At 48.6% G+C, this 24,377-nt stretch overlaps 2 protein-coding genes and 1 pseudogene across 14 annotated transcripts; 2 read left to right on the top strand and 1 right to left on the bottom strand.

The window, feature by feature from the left end:
* LOC140898060 (zinc finger protein RFP-like) overlaps positions 1-24,377 on the top strand; it is a 39,316-nt pseudogene that overhangs the window by 3,016 nt on the left and 11,923 nt on the right.
* On the top strand, positions 6,471-23,249 carry LOC140898029 (uncharacterized). 13 transcript variants are annotated; one of them, XM_073311413.1, is made up of 6 exons: positions 6,471-6,662; positions 17,750-18,126; positions 18,802-18,889; positions 19,450-19,576; positions 20,086-20,199; positions 20,534-23,249. In XM_073311413.1, exons 2-6 carry the CDS (start codon positions 18,089-18,091, stop codon positions 22,981-22,983), a joined length of 2,817 nt encoding a protein of 938 aa, XP_073167514.1. In that variant the 5' UTR covers positions 6,471-6,662; positions 17,750-18,088; the 3' UTR covers positions 22,984-23,249. The 13 variants fall into 13 exon arrangements, with proteins under 13 accessions (XP_073167514.1, XP_073167526.1, XP_073167515.1 ...); XM_073311414.1 differs by lacking the exon at positions 6,471-6,662 and adding an exon at positions 16,633-16,719 and having other exon boundaries at positions 17,879-18,126; XM_073311417.1 differs by lacking the exon at positions 6,471-6,662 and adding an exon at positions 16,634-16,719 and having other exon boundaries at positions 17,978-18,126.
* LOC140898038 (uncharacterized) lies at positions 8,602-11,625 on the bottom strand. Its single transcript, XM_073311451.1, is given in 2 exon segments — positions 8,602-9,066; positions 9,068-11,625. Coding segments are annotated over 2 exon segments (2,385 nt in total). The 5' UTR covers positions 11,362-11,625; the 3' UTR covers positions 8,602-8,975.

Genomic DNA, 24,377 nt, shown 5'->3' with positions numbered 1-24,377 from the left:
GATAGCTCACAGCAAGCAAGCGGAGAAACCGGTTTTCCCGACAGCCAGGAACTGTTTCTCACCCTAGACCTGGAGCCAGTACCCCCCGAACCCACCCAAGGCTGCCTCCTGGACCCAGCAGGCGGAGAAGGGACCTCTGGTGAGTGTACCTTTTAAAATACTATACATGGTTTAAAAGCAAGCATGTGAAAGGATTACTTTGCCCTGGCATTTGCGGTTCTCCTAGATGTAGTCCTAAAGCCTTTGCAAAAGGTTTCTGGGGAGGGCAGCCTTATTGCGTCCTTCATGGTAGGACACTTTACCACTCCAGGCCAGTAACACGTACTCGGGAATCATTATAGAACAAAGCATTGCAGTGTATGTTTGCTGGCATTCAAACAACATCCGTTCTTTATCTCTCTGTGTTATCCTCAGGAGAGTGAGATATAATTCATGGTCACCTGGTTGAAATAGAGTGCTTTTCTTCAGGGGACACTCAGAGGAGCCCATTCCTGCTGGGCTGTTTGCCTGTGGCTAAACAGAAATGTTCCCCGCTGTTAGCCACAGGGAGGGGGGAAGGTTGAGGGGGTAGTCACGCGGTGGGAGGAGGCAAAATGCGACCTTGTAACGAAAGCACATGTGCTATGTATGTAATGTTAACAGCAAGGTTTACCCTGAAAGAGTGTAGCCACTGTTTTATAAAATGTGTCTTTTTAAATACCGCTGTCCCTTTTTTTTTCTCCACCAGCTGCATGTGTTTCAATGATCACAGGATCTTCTCCTTCCCAGAGGCTAGTGAAGCTTAGAAAGAAAAAAAAACGCACTCGCGATGAAATGTTCTCCGAGCTCATGCTGTCCTCCCACACTGACAGAGCACAGACGAATGCGTGGAGGCAAATAATGTCAGAGTGCAGGAAAGCACAAAATGACCGGGAGGAGAGGTGGCGGGCTGAAGAGAGTAAGTGGTGGGCTGAAGACAGGGCTGAAGCTCAAATGTGGCGGCAGCGTGATGAGAGGAGGCAGGATTCAATGCTGAGGCTGCTGCAGGACCAAACCAGTATGCTCCAGTGTATGGTTGAGCTGCAGCAAAGGCAGCTGGAGCACAGACTGCCACTGCTGCCCCTCTGTAACCAACCGCCCTCCTCCCCAAGTTCCATAGCCTCCACACCCAGATGCCCAAGAACGCGGTGGGGGGGCCTCCGGCCAACCAGCCACTCCACCACAGAGGATTGCCCAAAAAAAAGAAGGCTGTCATTCAATAAATTTTAAAGTTGTAAACTTTTAAAGTGCTGTGCTTAAAGTGCTGTGTGGCATTTTCCTTCCCTCCTCCACCACCCCTCCTGGGCTACCTTGGTAGTCATCCCCCTATTTGTGTGATGAATGAATAAAGAATGCATGAATGTGAAGCAACAATGACTTTATTGCCTCTGCAAGCGGTGATTGAAGGGAGGAGGGGCGGGTGGTTAGCTTACAGGGAAGTAGAGTGAACCAAGGGGCGGGGGGTTTCATCAAGGAGAAACAAACAGAACTTTCACACCGTAGCCTGGCCAGTCATGAAACTGGTTTTCAAAGCTTCTCTGATGCGTACCGCGCCCTCCTGTGCTCTTCTAACCGCCCTGGTGTCTGGCTGCGCGTAACCAGCAGCCAGGCGATTTGCCTCAACCTCCCACCCCGCCATAAACGTCTCCCCCTTACTCTCACAGATATTGTGGAGCACACAGCAAGCAGTAATAACAGTGGGAATATTGGTTTCGCTGAGGTCTAAGCGAGTCAGTAAACTGCGCCAGCGCACCTTTAAACGTCCAAATGCACATTCTACCACCATTCTGCACTTGCTCAGCCTGTAGTTGAACAGCTCCTGACCACTGTCCAGGCTGCCTGTGTATGGCTTCATGAGCCATGGCATTAAGGGGTAGGCTGGGTCCCCAAGGATACATATAGGCATTTCAACATCCCCAACAGTTATTTTCTGGTCTGGGAATAAAGTCCCTTCCTGCAGCTTTTGAAACAGACCAGAGTTCCTGAAGATGCGAGCATCATGCACCTTTCCCGGCCATCCCACGTTAATGTTGGTGAAACGTCCTTTGTGATCCACCAGAGCTTGCAGCACTATCAAAAAGTACCCCTTGCGGTTTATGTACTCGGCGGCTTGGTGCTCCGGTGCCAAGATAGGGATATGGGTTCCGTCTATAGCCCCACCACAGTTAGGGAATCCCATTGCAGCAAAGCCATCCACTATGACCTGCACATTTCCCAGGGTCACTACCCTTGATATCAGCAGATCTTTGATTGCGTGGGCTACTTGCATCACAGCAGCACCCACAGTAGATTTGCCCACTCCAAATTGATTCCCAACTGACCGGTAGCTGTCTGGCGTTGCAAGCTTCCACAGGGCTATCGCCACTCGCTTCTCAACTGTGAGGGCCGCTCTCATCTTGGTATTCATGCGCCTCAGGGCAGGGGAAAGCAAGTCACAAAGTTCCATGAAAGTGCCCTTACGCATGCGAAAGTTTCGCAGCCACTGGGAATCGTCCCAGACCCGCAACACTATGCGGTCCCACCAGTCTGTGCTTGTTTCCCGAGCCCAGAATCGGCGTTCCACAGCATGAACCTGCCCCATTAGCACCATGATGCATGCATTGGCAGGGCCCATGCTTTCAGAGAAATCTGTGTCCATGTCCTGATCACTCACGGGACCGCGCTGACGTCGCCTCCTCGCCCGGTATCGCTTTGCCAGGTTCTGGTGCTGCATATACTGCTGGATAATGCGTGTGGTGTTTAATGTGCTCCTAATTGCCAAAGTGAGCTGAGCGGCCTCCATGCTTGCCTTGGTATGGCGTCCGCACAGAAAAAAGGCGCGGAACGATTGTCTGCCGTTGCTCTGACGGAGGGAGGGGCGACTGACGACACGGCTTACAGGGTTGGCTTCAGGGAGCTAAAATCAACAAAGGGGGTGCCTGTACATCAAGGAGTATTTCAGGCAGGACTTCACGGAGGGTTCCAATAAGAAATGGTGCACCTAAGTTATCTTTCTTATTGGAACAAGGAGGTTAGCCTGGCCTCTGATTGATACATGGCTAGATTTACCTCGCTGCACCTTCTCTGTGAGTGACTGCAGTGTGACCTAGAGGAATGAGTCCCCTAGACAGGGGAGGAGGCAAATGAGTACAAAACAAATCTGGTCTATTTCTTGTTTTGACCCACTCCATCTATCTTTTACATCTTTGGCTGGCAGCAGACGGTGCAGAAGGACTGCATGCCATCCACATCTCATGGCTGCTCGGCAGAAGATGGTATAGTACGACTGCTAGCAGTCCGTATCGCCTGCCCGCTCACCATAAGACGGTTCAATAGGACTGACTGCAGGACTAAAGAGAATGACCTGCTCAAGTCACTCCAAATTTAGTCCCTGCGCCCATGTCTGCCCAGGCGCTCCCAGCCGACGTGGCCAGGAGCACCTCGGACATGAGGATGACGGCTACCAGTCGTACTGTACCGTCTGCTGCCACAAGGCAAGGGGTTGCTGCTACTGTGTAGCAATGCCGTACCGCGTCTGCCAGCACCCAGGAGACATAGGGTGACGGTTACCTGAGCGGGCTCCATGCTTGCAGTGGTATGGCGTCTGCACAGGTAACTCAGGAAAAAAGGCGCGAAATGATTGTCTGCCCTTGCTTTCACGGAGGGAGGGAGGGAACGGGGGCCTGACGATATGTACCCAGAACCACCCGCGACAATGTTTTAGCCCCATCAGGCATTGGGATCTCAACCCAGAATTCCAATGGGCAGCGGAGACTGCGGGAACTGTGGGATAGCTACCCACAGTGCAACGCTCCGGAAGTCGACTCTAGCCTCGGTACTGTGGAAGCGCTCCGCCGAGTTAATGCACTTAGAACATTTTCTGTGGGGACACACACACTCGAATATATAAAACCGATTTCTAAAAAACCGACTTCTATAAATTCGACCGTATTCCGTAGTGTAGACATACCCTATTTTGATTTCTTGTGTGTTCTGAATTCTAAGACATAACTTCTCTATCTGTCTGCTGTGAACACAACAGCGCCAAACTCCTTTCCGTAAGATCATCTTAGGTACTTAAGCACACCCAGGAATCTGAGTTTAACCTGATGGGTTTTTTTAATTCTGTGTTCTCTGTAATGCTTCTCAGTTAACAATCAGTGTGCTGGCTTAGAAGGAGCCGTGCAATAACGTATAACTGCCGGCGATACACAGAGAACAAGGTGCAAGCCCTCCTCCAGCATCACACCTTGGTGTCTGTCTTCTGCTTGGCAACTTTCCATTCCTCCAGCGCCAGCCCCCAGCCCCCGCAGAGGGCAGGTGGAAAACAGGTTTCCCTTAGGACAGGGGCAGGGAAACTTTTTGGCCTGGGCTTCTCAGTTAACAATCAGTTAACTTTTGTTAACTTAACAATTGATGTGATTGCCTTTTATGAAACATACACATAATAATATATGTTGAATTCTTTCTATTTGCCTTCTGGTTTCTCAGACCTTTAGGCTGCACTCAGATCATATTTTCAAGTTTTTCTCTGCAATCAAGAAAGCTAGAAACTTCCTTTGTTTAGGAAAGGAAAGCCAAGAGTCTCTCCTCATCACATGCTTCTAGGAGCTGGGGCTTTAACAAACACAACAAATACAATGAACCTCATTAGAAAATCTTGAGTGCCGGTAACACCGCAGCTTCTTTACACTGAGCCAGAGCTGCCTTAGTGTACATGAGAATCAGGCCTTTGAAACATTGATCTCAGCTTAACCTAGGTTTTCTCCTGTGAATTTCATATCACTAGACTTCGAAGGATTAGACTTTATTGGTTGATGTCTGTAAATGTTGATTTCACTCTACACACAAAAACCAGGAAAAACTACTCCCACTGCTAATAACTGAAATTTACCAATAGGCACAGTAAGAACAATGCTTCCTGAGAAGTTATTAGACATTGATTTAAGAATATTTACTTTGCATATTTGGATATGTGATGTTGACATTCTCTATTTTAATGGTTGTGAAGCTTTAACTTTTGGAATCTGTCTCTACTGTCATTACATAGTTATTGTCTGACCCAAATATTGTCTGATCCCGCCCTAAATCTCCCACCACTGTGAACATTTAAATGGAGGACAATTGGAATGAAATGCTAAAAACCCAGATTTTTGTGCAACTGTGAATGTTTAAATCAATAAATATAAAATTGCTTAAAAATATATATTAAAAAAAAAAAAGAATTCTACCAAGCCTGACTATCCCGCCTTAGACACACAAATCCTGCTCCTGCAGGCTCATAGAATCGTAGAAGATCAGGGTTGGAAGGGACCTCAGGAGGTCATCTCGTCCAACCCCCTGCTCAAAGCAGGACCAATCCCCAACTAAGTCATCCCAGCCAGGGCTTTGTCAAGCCTGACCTTAAAAACCTCTAAGGAAGGAGATTCCGCCACCTCCCTAGGTAATCCCTTCCAGAGCTCATCCTCACAGGGGGATGCCTCTCATTGCAAGACCAGAGCCCTAGTGGTACATTTTTCACTAAATGGTCCAGAGGGAGCCATGGCCACAGAGAACCCCCTGGAAAGTCTCCAGGAGGAAGCTACATGTCCCGTCTGTCTGCAGTAGTTCACAGAAGCTGTCACTCTGGTGTGTCGGCACATCAGCCAGTGCTGGGAGGGATCCGATACAGCCGTCTCCTGCCCTCAGGAACTGAGCAACACAGAAACATCAGGCTGAACAGGCAGCTGGCAAACATGGTAGAAATCACCAAGCGGCTGAGTTTACAGGCAGCAAAAGGAGCAGGAGAGGACGGGGTGTGTGGGGAACACCAGGAGGCTCCAAAACTTCTGTGAAGAGGATAAACTTCGATCTGTGTAGTTTGCCATCTGTCCCGGGCTCTCCAAGCTCACACGGTGGTTCCCAGAGGAGGCTGCACAGGAGTACAAGGGAGGGAACTGCTGTCAAGTTTAATGGGTAATAACTTTGGATTTTAATTTCAGGCTAATTTCACTGAAAGTTACCTGGCACAGGCATGAAGTATCATTCAGCTCTGTAAACCGTTCATGGTATGGGAGATGCTGTAACAAAATACAGAGGAACAGAGGAAGGTCTTTAACGATACCTGATGTGGGAAAATGTCCTCTGAGATTCTGATGGGGATTCCTGAAAACCTTCATCATATAAAGAATTCTACCAATCCCAAAGGATCAGACATGTTACCCACCAAGTTAATGAATACTTCAGTTCTTACCCAAGTCCATGCTTACAGCCAATTCTTGTTAACTAAAGTACGATTTATTAAAAGAAGAAAAGGCAGTATTGGCTAAAAGATCATTAGACATACAAATGCGAATAGAGTCCATAGGTCAGTTTCACCATAGAGATGACGCGTTATAATTGAAAAGAGTCCTTTTCAGAATCATTTCATCACGTTCTAGTCCAATGTCCAAATGTTCAATATCAGGGCGGTCCAGAGAGGACTGGAGATCTCAGTCTTACGACTCGAACTCCCCCTGAAGAAAGCTTAAGAAGATCTGAGATAAAAGGATCAGGTCCCAAGCGTTTATATAGAAGTTTTTGCAGCCTCTCGACAGCAGGCAGTCCTTGGGTGAACAATAGGTTTTGGAAGTAACCTCCTATTTCCCAAACATCACAGGTAATAAAACTACATGGATTAATATAAGGTAATTATCTATAAAGCAGTTCATAGACAGTTTACCACAAACTTTAAAAAGAGATATATATACAATGACATTATTACACCCAAGTTTCATTTAAATGTTAATATTTCCTTTTGACTTCTGAATTAACAAAATACAGTCGTCGACAGAAACCCTTTGGTTATACTGTTAATCTATATCTCGTTACAGATTAACATAGACTACTACAATTACTATGTTCTAGGGCTGTCAAGTGATTAAAAAAATTAATCGTGATTAACCGTGCTCTTAAACAATAATAAAATACCATTTATTTAAATATTTTGGATGTTTTATACATTTTCAAATATATTGATTTCAACTGCAACACAGAATACACTCCATGCATCTGATGATGGGTTATAGCTCACAAAAGTTTATGCCCAAAGAAATGTGTTAGTCTCTAAGGTGCCACAAGGACTCCTTGTTGTTTTTACAGAATACGAAGTGTACGGTGATCACTTTATATTTTTTATTACAAATACTTGCACTGTAAAAAACAAAAGAAATAGTATTTTTCAATCCACCAACTGCAACTACTGTATGCAATCTCTTTATCATGAAAGTTGAACTTACAAATGTAGAATTATGTACAAAAAATAACTGCATTCAAATGTAAAACTTTGGAGCCTACAACTCCACTCAATCCTACTGCTTGTTTGGCCAATCACTCAGAAGAACAAGTTTGGTTACAATGTGCAGGAGATCATGCTGCCCGCTTCTTGTTTACAAGGTCACCTGAAAGTGAAAATAGGCGTTCACGTGACACTGTTGCAGCCGGCGTCACAAGATATTTACGTGCCAGATGCTCTAAAGGGTCCTAGGTCCCTTCCTGCTGGAACCACCATTCCAGAGGAAATGCCTCCATGCTAATGACGGGTTCTAATCAATAACGATCCGAAGCAGACCAGACCGACACGTGCTCATTTTCTTCAACTGAGTCAGATGCCACCACCAGAAAGTTGATTTTCTATTTTGGTGGTTCGGGTTCTGCAGTTTCCCAATCAGCGTGTTCCTCTTTTAAGACTTCTGGAAGCATGCTCCACACCTCGTCCCTCTCAGATTTTGGAAGACACTTCAGATTCTTAAACCTTGGGCCGAGTGCTGTAGCTATCTTTCGAAATCTCAGATAGTTACTTTCTTTGCGTTTTGTTAAATCTGCAGTGAAAGTGTCCCCCCATGTGCTAGGTCATTCTCCGTGACTTCGATATGATGACATATTTGGCAGAACGTGTGTAAAACAGGACAGGGGACATACAAGTCTCCTTCAAGGAGTTCAGTCACAAATTTAATTAATTCATTATTTTTTTTAAATGAGCATCCTCCACTGAAATGGTGGCCGAAGGGACATAGGCATGTTTAGCATATCTTGCACTTAAATACCTGTGCTGCCAGCTACAAACATGCCATGGGAACGCCTTCTCACACTTTCCGGTGACATCATAAATTAGAAGCAGGCAGCATTCGCTCCCGTAAATGTAAACAAACTTGTTTGTCTTAGCGAGTGGCAGAAAAAGAAGTAGCACTGAGTGGACTTCTAGGCTTTAAACTATTTAAACTTTAAAAATAATTGCTTTATTTTTCAGTTCACTTATATAATTAAAATCATCTATGTTTCTAAGTTACACTTTCCTGATAAAGAGATTGCACGACAGCACTTGTATGAGGGGAACTGAAAAATGCTATTTTTGTTTTGCATGTTTGCAGTACAAATATTTGAAATCAAAAATAATATAAAGTGAGCACTGTACACTTTCTATTCTTTGTTGTGAGAGAAATCAATAGATATGAAAACATAGAAAAACATCCAAAAACATTTAACAAATTTCAACTGGTATTCTATTGTTTAACAATGTGATTCACTGAGATTAATTTTTCTAACCACAATGGATTTTTTTGAATTAATCACATGAGTTAACAGCAATTAATCAACAGCCCTACTATCTTCTTCCAGTCAGTGCTGATGGGGTCTCTCTCCTGTGTGGATCCTCTGAGTGTTATAAGATTTGATCTTTGTGTGAAACTTTTCACATGATCCAAACATTTATGGGGTCTCTCTCCTGTGTGGATTGCCTAATTTGAAACAAGTTCTGACTTCCATTTCAAAGGTCTTTCACAGGCTAAGCAGTTATGGGGTTACTCCTGTGTGTGGATTCTCTGATGTAAAACAAGGGATAACATCTATTTGAAACATTTTTCCAAAGTCAAAGCACTTACGGGGGTCTCTCTCGTGCGTGGACTGCCTGTTGTTTAGAAGGGCTGATCTGTTTCTGAAACCTTTCCCAGAGTCTTATGGTATTATGGTCTCCATCTTGTATGGATTGCTTGATGTTTAACAAGGTGGGACCTCTGTATGAAACTTTTCCCACAGTCTAAGCACTGATGGGGTATCTGTTGTGTCGATTTTCTGATGTTTAGTTAGGCCAAATCTCCGTACCAATTTTTTCCCAGAGTCTAAGCACTTGTGGGGTCTCTCTCCTGTGTGGATTAGCTGATGTTTAAGATGGGTTGACCTTTCTGTGAAACTTTTTCCACAATCTAAGCACTTATGAGGTCTCTCTCCTGAGTGGGTTGCCTGATGATTAAGTAGGTTTGACCTCTGTATGAAACTTTTCCCACAGTCTAAGCACTTATAGGGTCTCTCTCCTGTGTGTATTCTCTGATGTGTCACCAGGGCTGATCTCCATGTGAAACTTTTCCCACAGTCCAAGCACTTATGGGGTCTCTCTCCTGTGTGGATTACCTGATGTTTAAGAAGGGTTGGCCTTTCTGTGAAACTTTTTCCACAGTCTAAGCACTTATGGGGTTTCTCTCCGGTGTGGACTGCTTGATGTTTAACAAGGTCTGACCTCTGTATGAAACTTTTCCCACATTCTAAGCACTGATGGGGTCTCTCTCCTGTGTGGATTTTCTGATGTTTAATTAGGCCTGACCTCCGTATGAATTTTTTCCCACAGTCTAAGCACTTGTGGGGTCTCTCTCCTGTGTGGATTACCTGATGTTTAAGAAGGGTTGGCCTTTCTGTGAAACTTTTCCCACAGTGTAAGCACTTATGGGGTCTCTCTCCTGTGTGTATTCTCTGATGTGTAACCAGGGCTGGTCTCCATGTGAAACTTTTCCCACAGTCCAAGCACTTATGGGGTCTCTCTCCTGTATGGATTACCTGATGTTTAAGAAGGGTTGGCCTTTCTGTGAAACTTTTTCCAGAGTCTAAGCACTTATGGGGTCTCTCTCCTGTGTGTATTCTCTGATGTGTCACCAGGGCAGATCTCCATGTGAAACTTTTCCCACAGTCCAAGCACTTATGGGGTCTCTCTCCTGTGTGGATTACCTGATGTTTAAGAAGGGATGGCCTTTCTGTGAAACTTTTTCCACAGTCTAAGCACTTATGGGGTTTCTCTCCGGTGTGGACTGCTTGATGTTTAACAAGGTCTGACCTCTGTATGAAACTTTTCCCACATTCTAAGCACTGATGGGGTCTCTCTCCTGTGTGTATTCTCTGATGTGTCACCAAGGCTGATCTCCATGTGAAACTTTTCCCACAGTCCAAGCACTTATGGGGTCTCTCTCCTGTGTGGATTGCCTGATGATTAAGTAGATTTGACCTCTGTATAAAACTTTTCCCACAGTCTAAGCACTTATGGGGTCTCTCTCCCGTGTGTATACTCTGATGTGTAACCAGGGCTGATCGCCATGTGAAACTTTTCCCACAGTCCAAGCACTTATGGGGTCTCTCTCCTGTGTGGATTACCTGATGTTTAAGAAGGGTTGGCCTTTCTGTGAAACTTTTTCCACAGTCTAAGCACTTATGGGGTTTCTCTCCGGTGTGGACTGCTTGATGTTTAACAAGGTCTGACCTCTGTATGAAACTTTTCCCACATTCTAAGCACTGATGGGGTCTCTCTCCTGTGTGTATTCTCTGATGTGTCACCAGGGCTGATCTCCATGTGAAACTTTTCCCACAGTCCAAGCACTTATGGGGTCTCTCTCCTGTGTGGATTACCTGATGTTTAAGAAGGGTTGACCTTTCTGTGAAACTTTTTCCACAGTTTAAGCACTTATGAGGTCTCTCTCCAGTGTGGATTGCCTGATGATTAAGTAGATTTGACCTCTGTATAAAACTTTTCCCACAGTCTAAGCACTTATGGGGTCTCTCTCCCGTGTGTATTCTCTGATGTGTAACCAGGGCTGATCGCCATGTGAAACTTTTCCCACAGTCCAAGCACTTATGGGGTCTCTCTCCTGTGTGGATTACCTGATGTTTAAGAAGGGTTGGCCTTTCTGTGAAACTTTTTCCACACTCTAAGCACTTATGGGGTCTCTCTCCAGTGTGGACTGCTTGATGTTTAACAAGGTCTGACCTCTGTATGAAAGTTTTCCCACAGTCTAAACACTGATGGGGTCTCTCTCCTGTGTGGATTTTCTGATGTTTAATTAGGCCTGACCTTCGAACGAATTTTTTCCCACAGTCTAAGCACTTGTGGGGTCTCTCTCCTGTGTGGTTTAGCTGATGTGTAATCAGTGCTGACTTCCAATTCAAAGAATTCCTGCTCTCAAGACACCCAGAGGGTTTCTCTCCCATGTGGCTTCTCCCATGGTTATTAAGATCTGAGCGCTTATTGAAGTTTTCCCCACAGTCGAAGCATTGAAGTGTTTTCTCTCCAGTATTTATTGCCTGAAGCATAAGAAGCGCCGGTCTCAGAATGAATCCTTTCCCATAACCGAGGCATTCATAGCGTTTGTCTTCCTTGGGGGTTGTCTGCTGGGCTGTGGGATCCCTGTGTCCTTCCCCACATATAATAGATCCATCCAGTTGCTCCCTTGAGTGGTTTCCCAGCAGCCTCTTTGACCTCTGCCAATTTCCCCAGGCTTCTCCCTGTGCCAAGCACTGGGAAAAATTCCCTTCAGCTCTTCCCACAAAAATCCCCTATGGTTCCCCGTGCCCAGGAATTTCCTGATGTTGATTCCCCTCCTTCTTCTCACTCACTCTCTCATCACCTGCTGGGAGAGAGACAATGCAGACAGGAGTCATTGTGCTGAGGAGAAATTAAGAGGAATAGAACTGAGGGAAAACGTACCTGTGGTGTGAGAAACTGCTCTCTGTAGAAATTAGCTACATCAGATGGCCTCTTTTAGCAAAGTAGGACCTGTCGCAGCTGCATATGTTTCTGGATGGTACAATGCCCTGTATACACATTAACCCTCATGGGGCACATCACTATCACTCTCACAAGACAGGATACTAGATTAGGCGGACTATTGGTCTGACCCATGATGGCAGTCATTACAATATATTTTTTTCCATGGTAAAGACATTATACGAGCTAATATACTGCCTTTATTCAATATTTGAGAATCAAGTTGTATACAGTGGCATGAGGAAAAACACTCAGGGCTAGATTGAGAGACAAAATAACAGTTGCAACAATGCAATCCCCATTGGTAGCTTGACTCCAAAAGTTTTGACACTAGGCCAGAAATTCAGTGAGCTCTAAACTGAGAAGAAAAAAAATTAAATTTAAAAATTCAGGGAATTCAGGGAATCCCAGCAATAGACAAGACAACTGCGAGGAGACTCTATGCAATCAGATACAGTGATAAGGGATTCTTTGTTTCTGAGGGGATATATGTAAAATGTTTCACTGAATTAAGTCTCAGGGATTATTTACACTGACAATTAAAGTGCTCTAACTTGCTGGCTCAGGAGGGTGAAAATCACCCCCCTGAGCGCAGCAAGTGTGAGCTCTTTAAAGCGCTCGTGTGGACAGGCTCGGCTCCCGGTGCTCGGAGCTAATCCCCTCGTCGAGGTGGATTACCAGGAGCACTGGCACCCGCGGCAGCGCTTTGAACTTTCTCGTGTAGACGTAGCCTCAGTGGGTTAGATCAGACCAAGAGGAGCGGCACTGACTAGGCATTGGGATGCCTGTGCCTTTAAGAACCCAGCCCTGGGAAGCCCATGCTCAGAGGTGCTGTCTGTGAGAGGGGAAATTAAAAAGCCCCTTTGCCCCCCACCATTTTTGCAAGCACTGGGGTCTCAGTCCCACTGGGGTAACTGTTACCCACTGTGGCCCTGCCTGTGCCGGGTTTTGCCCTCTGACACCCTCTGCCAGCACCTCACCCCAAGCTTAACTCCTGCTCCACCTCCCCAGCCCTGATTTTGCCTTTTAGCCCCTCTCCTAATGCTGCCTCCAGCTGCTTGACGCCCCATCAGTCAATTTCCACCCCCTGCTCAGACCCTGGCCACCCCCCTGCTCCATTTTGCCCCCTTTGCCCCTTTTTAACCCCTGTAAATAGCAGTCAGCAGATTTTTACTGCTAATAAGGGCAGGGTGAAGGGCAGTGGCTTCAGTAGATGTACTGAGGACAGAAGGGAGGGACCGTCTTCCATCTAGTGTGGGGAATGGGTGACACATTTTTCTAAAATACTGAATGAACTTTAGGGGAAACCACTAAACATGCGCAGAGGTAAGTGGGGAAATGGCCCCGCTATTGTGGGGAACTTTCCTAACTTAAACATCTCCTGGGTGGAATCGAATAGCAGAAGGATCTGAGTCCTCGCTCCCACTCCCTTCACCCAGAGCCTGCCTCACCTTGAGGACTCCTATCAAGGTTCCTTCCCCACTCTGAACTCTAGGGTACAGATGTGGGGACCTGCATGAAAAACCCCCTAAGCTTATTTTTACCAGCTGAGGTTAAAACTTCCCCAAAGTACAAACTATTTTACCTTTTGCCCTTGGACTTTATTGCTGCCACCACCAAGCATTTAACAAATATATAACCGGGAAAGAGCCCGCTTGGAAACGTCTTTCCCCCAATCCTTCCAAGCCCTATGCTCCCTTTCCTGGGGAAGGCTTGATAAAAATCCTCACCAATTTGCATAGGTGACCACAGACCCAAACCCTTGGATCTTAAGAACAATGAAAAAGCAATCAGGTTCTTAAAAGAAGAATTTTAATTGAAGAAAAAAAGTAAAAGAATCACCTCTGTAAAATCAGGATGGTAAATACCTTACAGGGTAATCAGATTCAAAACATGAATCAGATTCAAAATCCCTCTAGGCAAAACCTTAAGTTACAAAAAGACGCAAAAACAGGAGTATACGTTCCATTCAGCACAACTTATTTTATCAGCCATTTAAACAAAACAGAAAAGGAGTACTTGTGGCACCTTAGAGACTAACCAATTTATTTGAGCATGAGCTTTCGTGAGCTACAGAATCTAAGGCATATCTAACTAGATTGCTTATTAACTCTTTACAGGAGATCTGACTTGCATTTCTGCTCTGGTCTCGGAAAAAGCAACACACAGACAGAGAGAAACTTTGTTTCTCCCCCCCTCCAGCTTTGAAAGTATCTTGTCTCCTCATTTTTGTGTGTGTATGGGGGTGGGGGGGATGTGAGAAAACCTGGATCTATGCAGGAAATAGCCGGACTTGATTATGTAAAGAGTTGTCACTTTGGATGGGCTAGCACCAGCAGGAGAGTGAATTTGTGTGGGGGGGTGGAGGGTGAGAAAACCTGGATTTGTGCTGGAAATGGCCCACCTGTTGATCACTTTACATAAGCTATTACCAGCAGGACAGTGGGGTGGGAGGAGGTATTGTTTCATATTCTCTGTGTGTATATAAAGTCTGCTGCAGTTTCCACGGTATACATCTGATGAAGTGAGCTGTAGCTCACGAAAGCTCATGCTCAAATAAATTGGTTAGTCTCTAAGGTGCCACAAGTACTCCTTTTCTTTTTGCGAATACAGACTAACAGGGCTGTTCCTCTGAAACCTGTCTCCTCATTGGTCATTTTGGTCAGGTGCCAGCGAGGTTATCCTAGCTTCTTAACCCTTTATAGGTGAAAGGGTTTTTCCTCTGGCCAGGAGGGATTTTAAAGGTGTTTACCCTTCCCTTTATATTTATGACACTCCCTTTCCACTCTCCTGTGTGGCAAAGTCCTTATAACCCCGACCAGGCAGGGCCCAGGCTTCCTGAAGGGCTCAGCCCCCTGACCTGGTTATGACCACTCAGGACACAGGTTAGAGCAAACCCACTCTGGGTACTTTCTCCGCTCTGGATGCTTCCCTGATCTCTTCCCTGACCATTGTCTATGCCCCAGAACAAGTGCAATTTACTAACCAGCAAGTAATTTAAAACAATCAGGAAGCAATGAGAAAGGTGAAAGAAAAACACTTAGCCCCACTCTATGGGCTCCGGGGAAGCACAAACAGCATCTCTGGGATGCCCGGGCAGTTCACAGTCTGTCCCTCCCACGTCCCAGGCCTCCTGCCCAGGCCCTGGCTGTGCTGCAGGGATGCTGCGGGTCAGACAGGTGCTCTGGTGGTGGCCACACGCCCTCAGGCTCTCGGTGACAGGACTTTTCTTCCCAGTGTCCCCGGAAAGGTGCAAACCAGAGGACAAATAAAAAGCCCCCCCCCCCCACTTGGTCTATAAATATAGACTCTAAAAAGTGAGAACTTTGGGGTCTGATTCTGCAAACCAACTTCCAGGAGCATCAGATGAGCATCTGACAAGGCCCTGCTCCCTCCTCATGTCCAGGCCACCTGGCCAGTGGCTTGGCGTGAGCAACTCTAAGGCTGGTAACTATGATAACAACCTTGCAGAACCTGTGTGTGTGTGTGTGTGTGTGTGTTTGTATGAATGAATGTGTGAATAAATATGAGATTGAATGGAATGTTATAGCGATAACTAACTGCTTACTATGATTCTTTGTGTATTCACAATAAATGTGGTATTTTGCCTTTTTCCCTTTAATAAGATCCTGTTGGTTTTTATTTTATTGGTATAACACCAGATCAAGGCCTCCGTCCCGTGGAACCCAGGGGGAGGGCAGGGACAGAACTAGGTCAGCAGCCAGAAGTGCTCAAAGATCATGAGTCCAACCCCCTGCTCCCCTCCCCCCAATCAGTTACAGAGATTACCAAGTGTGGGGGCTTTTTATTTGTCCTCTGGATTTGCACCTTTCCGGGGACACCGGGAAAAAGGTCCTGTCACCTAGAGCTTGAGGGCGTGTGGCCACCGCCAGAGCACGTGTCTGACCCACGGCATCCCTGCAGCACAGCCAGGGCCTGGACAGGAGGCCTGGGACGTGGGAGGGATGGACTGTGAACTGCCCCCGTGCCCACAGAGTGGGGCTAAGTGTTTTCCTTTCGCCTTTCTCATTCTTTCCTGATTATTTTTTTAATTAGTTGCTGTTTAGTAAATTGCATTTGTTCTGGAGTATAGACAATGGTCAGGGAGGAGGTCAGGGAAGCGTCCAGAGCAGAGAAAGTACCCTGGAGTGGGCACGCTCCAGCGCGTGTCCTGCGTGGTCACACCAAGGTTGGGGGCCGAGCCCCCCAGGAAGCCTGGGCCCAGCCTTGTCGGGGTTATAAGGACTTTACCACAAAGGAGAGTGGAAGGGGAACCCTCAAGGTGAGGCAGGCTCTGGGTGAGGGAAGAGGGAGCAAGGACTCAGATCCTTCTGCTGTTTGATTCCACAGCAGTGGGGGGTAAAGTGAGGAAAGTTCCCCACAGTAATGGGACCATTTCCCCGCTTACCTCCCTGCATGTTGACTGGCTTCCCCTAAAGTTCATTCAATATTTTAGGGAAAAGTGTCAGAGCTGGCCACACTCTGAGGCCACCAAAAATGTGCCGTGAGAACCCCTGGGCTCGATGCTCATGAGGGGCCCTTCTGACCTTACAGTCTGTGAGTGTAACAGGAGCCGGGCACAGGGATGCTGCAGCGCGGTGGGTTGATCGCTAGGACCCAGGAGCGGCTGGGGGGCGGCTCTGGGGGGAGCGATCGTGGGGCTCAGGCCCGGCCCCAGGAAGTGACTCGCAGCCGCTGCGGGGACTCTGGCTCCCGGCGAGATCCCCGAGCCCCGGCGGCTGGTGCTGGGAGCCCGGAGCCCGGGCTGCAGCCGGGAGAGGGGAACCTCCAGCCGGGCCCTGCCCGCTGCTCCCCGGGAGCCTCTCCCAGGGCAGAGCCCCCAGCCCGGCCAGGGCCCCTTCCCGGCCCGGCCCCTGCCCCGGGGGGCCCCGCTCGGAGGGAAGGTAAGAGAGACCCGGCACCCCCGGGCTGCAGGGGGCGGGTTTGGCCCCGGGCTGCTCCCCGCGGAGCCGGCTGCGATTCCCTGCCCCGGGCCTGGGAAAGTTGCCGCCAGCTCCCGGTGTGTGCGGGGCGGGGGCAGGATCACGTTACCCCCCGCTCCCCCCACTTGCTGCTTTGTTTCCCTGCCCCGGCCGGGTTGGTGCGGACGGAGGCTGCAGCTCAGGGAGATATGAGGGGGGCAAATAGGGAGGGGCAGAAGGTTGGCGGGGGCTAAACTGGATGCAGGATGGGGGGCCCCAGCTGGGGGTCGGGGAGGGAGCGGGGCCCAGGGGCACAGTCAGGGTGGGTGGGTGGGGGGGCAGCACAGGCGCTGGATCTAGGCTAGCGGGGCCCTGCCGCACCCCCTGGCTTGAAGGGGTTTCCATCCTATCCAGGCTTTACAGTTTGGTTCAATGGCTCTCAGTGCTTCCCCCTCCGTACAGATTGTTTCAGGCCCCCTGCCTGGGACTAGGAGCCGGGGATAACAATGGGTACAGCTGGTCGGGGGTGAGCCCTCCTCGCATTGTAGGGACAGGACCCTAACCCCTGAGCACCCCCAACATCCCCCCACTGAGCATGTGGCCCCAGCCTTCCCGGTCCTGGGGCCCAGGGAGGGCACATGGCCCCAGTCTGATCCCCAGGGGCAGCCGAAGGAGAAGCCTGACATGCTCCTCACAGGGGCCGTGCACCCCACCTCCGCAGTCAGCTGTGACTCTCAGCCAGCCTGGAAAACAGAAGGGTTTATTGGTCGCTGGGAAGGCGGCATAGAACAGAGCTTGTTAGCACAGAAACCAAGAGCGTTCGGCAACGTCTGGCTTGGGGGGAATCCAGGGTCTTGAGTCCTGGGCTCTCCCCGCTGAGTCCCAAACCAGGAGACTGAGCCGCTTCCAGCCCCCCATCCACACTGACACCCAGCTGCCCCTCCCCCATGCTTTCTCACCTGGCCTCCCCCTCTCTCTTTGTTCTCCAACACCTTTGGCTGGCTCCCTGCAGAGGAGGGGCTCTGGCCATCACTTGCCAGGATAGAGAATTTTGGCCATTCTCTACACCCAGGCAGCCACTCTGCCATCACGCCTGCCCTCTAGAGGTCTCCACAATGATCACACCCCTGTATCCCACCAGCTTGATACTTGTGTAACACATGGGGAAACTGAGGCACACACACAGTACTCAGAGAAAACATTAAGAACAATCCCGCTTCATGAATCCCTCTGAGACCAGCCCAGGGGCACTTTCTGCAGTGGCTGGAACTCCTCTGACCACACCAGCCCCTGAACCTGAGCCTGCAGATGATGGAGAGACCTGGGGAAAGGGCTGGAGCTGGGCAGGAAAATGACTCTGCACGGAAGGCGCCTTTCAGGGACTAGCTGGTGAGTTTGGCCTACAAGGGGAGGGTCTCCCTGTGTCTGTGAGTACCAGAGCTTCTGTCCTCAGTGACACAGCCTGGTTCAACCCCCATTACCAGTGTCCGTGGCTGAGCCACCTAATGAGAGCAAAGACCCAAGACAATGGGGCAGTCGCCAGTTCTCCCAGGGCGAGGGAAGAAGATAAAAAGGGAGAGTGGAGAGACTTGAAGGGGCAGCAGGAGCAGGAAGTGGGGAGGGAGGTTCCCAGCTCTGCCCAGATTCATTCCCTGCACCCCCGCGGCAGTCAGCTCTCCTGGGAACAAGGGCAGGAGCTGAGAGAGGAAAAGCCAGTTGCTTGCTCTGCTGAGCACCGCACTACTTAGGGAGATGGGGGAGAGCTAGAGGGGGTCACAATACACTGTGGGGCAGTACCCTGAAGTGACTCCTTTGATTCTGCTCTTTTTCCAGCGTTTGGCTCAGAGATGCTGCTCTGGGGAGGTTTAGAAGGGACGTGGTGGGTTAGTTCTAAGCAGGGGGGGCTGGCCGGGGAGGTAATGAACTAACTGGGTTTGTTCCCAGCATGGCAGAGTCATAGAATCAGAGCGTCTGTCTGCAGGGAGAGAGCCTGGGGGGAATCGGGGAGTGACATGGACTCCAGCCCCTTATGAAACCTGCCCAATCTCCCTGCTCCTCCGACAGGCTGAGGAATCGCGTCCACGTTTCGCTTCAGATTGTCCCATCTTGCAGGGGACAGGGCAGGGAAATGGCTGTGATGGAGCCAGCTCAGGTAGGGGATTTTCAGGGAGCTTTTGGTGGTGGGGGAGGGGCATCGTAGAGGGGTTAATCACCCGGCGTGGGACGGGGTGTGATAAACCTGCTGGAACATGATCGACCTGGGCCTGATTCTCTGAACAGGCCCACTGGTGGGTAGGGGGGAAGGGGGAAATATTCCCCCATTTCTGAAACAGGGAACAGCCCCCCTGGGCAGGGCTGGGAAAACGACCAGACTCCCAGTGCTGGAGCCTGACCCCACTGGCCAGAGGCTGCTGTGAAGTACGAAGGGAAGCTGTCGGGATTCCTGTCCCTGTCCCCTGCTCCGGCTCGGAGCTCTGCTTCCCGTCTCAGCCTGTGGCTGGCAGGCGAGTGGGAAATGTGAAGAGCCTGCCCTCCTCCATCTGCTGGGGGGGCGCGTTAATAAGTTCTCACCTTCTCCCCACCCCCTGGAGCCTCCTGGCTGCTCTGAGCAGGGTGGGGGGAGGATTCTGCTTCTCTAGCCCTCCTCCCCCGTGACTAGCGGGATTGTGGCTGGGGCGGCAGATGCTGAGCGGGGGACTCTTGTTGTTCCAGATGCCGGTGACCTTCGAGGAGGTGGCTGTGTATTTCACCCAGGGGCAGGGGGCTCTGCTGGACCCCGCTCAGAGAGCCCTCTACAGGGACGTCATGCAGGAGAACTACGAGACAGTGACCTCGCTGGGTAAGGGATTCGTGGCTCCTTGGTTATTGGAAGCTGCGGGGTGCGGGGAGGGTTTGTGTGTCTGGCACCGCTGAGGTTCTTCCCTCATCACACTCCAATGAGACCAGGGTGTCAAAACCTAAGGCGCATACTAAATCATCCCCACCAGTACCCCGTAGCTTGCAAGGTGAAGAACTCTTGTATTATCCTGTCTGTGTTGTTTCTCGGTCACTCACAGAATCCTTCTTCTCCCTCCTCCTTGGTCTGACCTCCGTATGAGGGCTCTGGGCTCCGCAGGTTTAGAAATAGGCAGGGGTTTAACACGAGAGCTGGGTGTGCATCACAATTCCCCTCACCTCCCCAGACGTCTGCCTCCCCCGAGGGGGCTCAGTAACCATGTTCCCGTCCTCTTAGATTCTACTTTCCACAGCACAGAACAGGGACAGGTGCCGCCCACGGAATGTCCTTTCTGACAGACGCTCTCTCAGTCCTCCATACCCTCCTCTGATCTGAATTGACCACCTGTACAGGATTCCCCCTTCCCAAACCTGACCTGATCGCCCGACTGGAACGAGGGGAAGAGCCGTGGGTGCCCGATCTCCAGGCCGGTGAGGAAAGAGAGATCCCGAGAGTCAGCCACACAGGTGAGGACTGACACAGAAACCATCTGGGGAATGAAGGAAAAAATTGAGAATCCCAGAACCGTGGTATCAGTAAGTTTCCTCAGTTCCTTCCTCATCTCACCCAGGGCAGGGCTGCAGTCAGGAGCTATCACTGACATTGTTTCCCACATGTCCTGTTACTTGCAAGTGTTTCCTTCCCAACGATCCTTCTCTGTGAAAGTTTGGGTGGGATTTGGAGGCAGAATCCAATTGCTCCATCTATGCAGCTTTAATATGTTGGGTTTTCCCTCGGTGCTATTCCTCTTAATTTTTCCCTAGCACAATGACTCCTGTCCGGATTGTCTCTCTGTCCCAGCAGGTGATGAGAGAGTGAGTGAAAACGAGGAGGAGAATCAACAGCAGGAGATTCCTGGGTACAGGGAATCACAGGGCACCTTTGTGGGAAGACCCCATAAGTGCTTAAACTGTGGAAAAAGTTTCATATGGAGGTCACAACTTGTTTTACATCATCGAATCCACACAGGAGAGAGACCCCACAAGTGCTTAGACTGTGGGAAAAGTTTCATACGGAGGTCAAACCTTGTTAAACATCAAGCAGTCCACACTGGAGAGAGACCTCATAAGTGCTTAGATTGTGGAAAAAGTTTCATACGGAGGTCACAACTTGTTTTACATCAGGAATGCCACACTGAAGGGAGACCCCATAAGTGCTTAATCTGTGGGAAACGTTTCATATGGAAGATAGACCATGTTAAACATCAAGCAATCCACACTGGAGAGAGACCCCATAAGTGCTTACTCTGTGGGAAAAGTTTCATACTTAGATCATACCTAGTTTTACATCATCGAATCCACACAGGAGAGAGACCCCATAAGTGCTTGGACTGTGGGAAAAGTTTCATACGGAGGTCAACCATACTTAATCATCAGGCAATCCACACGGGAGAGAGACCTCATAAGTGCTTAGACTGTGGGAAAAGTTTCATACAGAGGTCACACCTTGTTAGACATCAGGCAATCCACACAAGAGAGAGACCCCATAAGTGCTTAGACTGTGGAAAAAGTTTCATACGGAGGTCAACCCTACTTAATCATCAGGCAATCCACACGGGAGAGAGACCCCATAAGTGCTTAGCCTGTAGAAAAAGTTTTATACGGAGGTCACACCTTGTTAGACATCAGGAACGCCACACTGGAGGGAGACCCCATAAGTGCTTAATCTGCGGGAAACATTTCATATGCAAGTTAGACCATGTTAAACATCAAGCAATCCACACTGGAGAGAGACCCCACAAGTGCTTACTCTGTGGGAAAAGCTTCATACTTAGATCATACCTTGTTTTACATCATCGAGTCCACACAGGAGAGAGACCCCATAAGTGCTTAGACTGTGGGAAAAGTTTCATACGGAGGTCAGACCTTGTTAAACATCAAGCAGTCCACACAGGAGAGAGACCTCATAAGTGCTTACTCTGTGGGAAAAGCTTCATACTTAGATCATACCTTGTTTTACATCATCGAGTCCACACAGGAGAGAGACCCCATAAGTGCTTAGACTGTGGGAAAAGTTTCATACGGAGGTCAACGCTACTTAGTCATCAGGCAATCCACACTGGAGAGAGACCTCATAAGTGCTTAGACTGTGGGAAAAGTTTCATACAGAGGTCACGCCTTGTTAGACATCAGGCAATCCACAAAGGAGAGAGACCCTATAAGTGCTTAGACTGTGGGAAAAGTTTCATATGGAGGTCAGACCTTGTTAAACATCAAGCAGTCCACACAGGAGAGAGACCTCATAAGTGCTTAGATTGTGGAAAAAGTTTTATACGGCGATCAACCCTACTTGTTCATCAGGCAATCCACACTGGAGAGAGACCCCATAAATGCTTAATCTGTGGGAAAAGTTTCATACGGAGGTCAGATCTTGTTAAACATCAAGCAGTCCACACTGGAGAGAGACCCCATAAATGCTTAATCTGTGGGAAAAGTTTCATACGGAGGTCAAACCTTGCAAAACATCAGATAATCCACACAGGAAAGAAATCCCATAAATGTTTGGACTGTGGGAAAAGTTTTACACAAAGATCAAATCTTATGGCACATCAGGCAATCCACACAGGAGAGAGACCTCATAAGTGCTTGGACTGTGGGAAAAGTTTCATATGGAGATCAGTCCTGGTTACACATCAGAGATTACACACAGGAGAGAGACCCCATAAGTGCTTAGACTGTGGGAAAAGTTTCATACAGAGGTCCCACTGTGTTAAACATCAAGCCGTCCACAGTGGAGAGAGATCTCATAAGTGCTCAGAGTGTGGAAAAAGTTTCATAATGCGGTCAACGCTACTTAATCATCAGGCAATCCACACTGGAGAGAGACCCCATAAATGTTTAATCTGTGGAAAAAGTTTCATACGGAGGTCAGGCCTTGTTAAACATCAGGCTATCCACACTGGAGAGAGACCTCATAAGTGCTTAGACTGTGAGAAAAGTTTTATCCAGAGGTCCCACCTTGTTAGACATCAGGCAGTCCACACTGGAGAGAGACCTCATAAGTGCTTAGACTGTGGGAAAAGTTTTATTCAGAGGTCCCACCTTGTTAGACATCAGGCAATCCACACAGGAGAGATACCCCATAAGTGCTTAGACTGTGGGAAAAGTTTTATTCAGAGGTCCCACCTTGTTAGACATCAGGCAATCCACACAGGAGAGATACCCCATAAGTGCTTAGACTGTGGGAAAAGTTTTATCCAAAGGTCCCACCTTGTTAAACATCAAGCAATCCATACAAGAGGGAGACCATAAGACTCTTGGAAAGGTTTCAGAAACAGATTAGCCCTTCTAAAGATCAGGCAATCCACACACGCGAGAGAACCCCATAAGTGCTTAGACTATGGAAAAATGTTTCAAATAGATGTCATCCCTTGTTTTACATCAGAGAATCCACACAGAGGAGTGACCCCATAACTGCTTAGCCTGTGAAAGACCTTTTAAATGGAGGTCAGAACTTGTTTCAAATTAGGCAATTCACACAAGAGAGAGACCCTATAAGTGTTTGGACCATGTGAAAAGTTTCACACAAAGATCGAATCTTATAACACTCAGAGGATCCACACAGGAGAGAGACCGCATCAGTGCTCAGACTGGAAAAAGTTTCCTACATAGGTCAGACCTCGTTAAACATCAGCTAATCCACAGAGGAGAGAGATCCCATAAGTGCTTAGGCTGTGGGTAAAGTTTTATAAGGAGCTCAGCCCATGTTTTAGATCAGAGAATCCACACAGGAGACCCCATAAGTGCTCAGACTATGGAGAAACTTTCATACCGTGGTCAAGGCTTCTTAATTATCAGGCAGTCCTCAAAAGAGGGAGACTCCGTAAGTGCTTAGACTGTGGAAAAAGTTTCATACAGAGGTCAGACCTTGTTAAACATCAGACAATCCACACTGAAGAGAGATCCGATAAGTGCTTAGACCAGGGGTGGGCAAACTTTTTGGCCCGAGGACCACATCGGGGTTGAAAACTTGTATGGAGGGCTGGGTCAGGGAAGGCTGTGCCTCCCCAAACAGCCTGGACCCGCCTCCATCTGACCCCCTCCCACTTCCTGCCTTCTGACTGCCCCCCTCAGTATCCCTGATCCATCCAATCCCTCCTGCTCCTTGTCCCCTGACCGCCCCCTCCAGAGACCCCCCACCCACCCCTAACCACCCCCCAGGACCTCATCTGAAGGATTCATGCAGGGTTCATGCACTTGGCAACATTTAGGGCACACCCTGAGTGTTGTGTAGGAGCAGTGCACACACGGCTCCTCTCAAGGGCATGAACCTTGGAAACTCGCCCTAAGGACATGAACCGTGGGAAGCCTCCCAGGACTGGGCTCAAGGCCCAAGAGCAAGGAATGCGGTAGATAGAAATTGGTAAATAAGAATCTTAAACAAAGCCAGTGTATTCCTTTTATCTGATGGAGTATGTAATGCGCAGGAGGAGGGGGAGAATAAAAGAGAGGGTGGAAAGCTGACAAGGCAGACCAGCCCGTCGGCAGACCAGCCCGCTTGCTTGCTTAAAGCTTTGTCTGTCTTGTATTTGGACTGCAACACTCATCCCCTATCTAAACCCCCTGACTGCCCCCTCCAGGGGCCCCTGCCCCAAACCACCTCCCCAGGACCCCACCCCCTTCCCATTCCCCCGTGCTCCCTGTCC

Source organism: Lepidochelys kempii, chromosome 14 (genome assembly GCF_965140265.1).
Source record: "Lepidochelys kempii isolate rLepKem1 chromosome 14, rLepKem1.hap2, whole genome shotgun sequence".
Classification (NCBI taxonomy): Eukaryota; Metazoa; Chordata; order Testudines; family Cheloniidae; genus Lepidochelys; species Lepidochelys kempii.
This window is presented reverse-complemented; position numbering and strand designations above follow the sequence as displayed.

Excerpts from the sequence above, each read along its gene's own strand:
- LOC140898029 (XM_073311413.1), top strand. The coding sequence starts at position 18,089 with ATGACTCTGCACGGAAGGCGCCTTTCAGGGACTAGCTG. Across the intron at positions 18,890-19,449 it reads CTGTGATGGAGCCAGCTCAG|ATGCCGGTGACCTTCGAGGA; the intron begins GTAGGGGATTTT and ends TTGTTGTTCCAG. Across the intron at positions 20,200-20,533 it reads CCCGAGAGTCAGCCACACAG|CAGGTGATGAGAGAGTGAGT; the intron begins GTGAGGACTGAC and ends TCTCTGTCCCAG.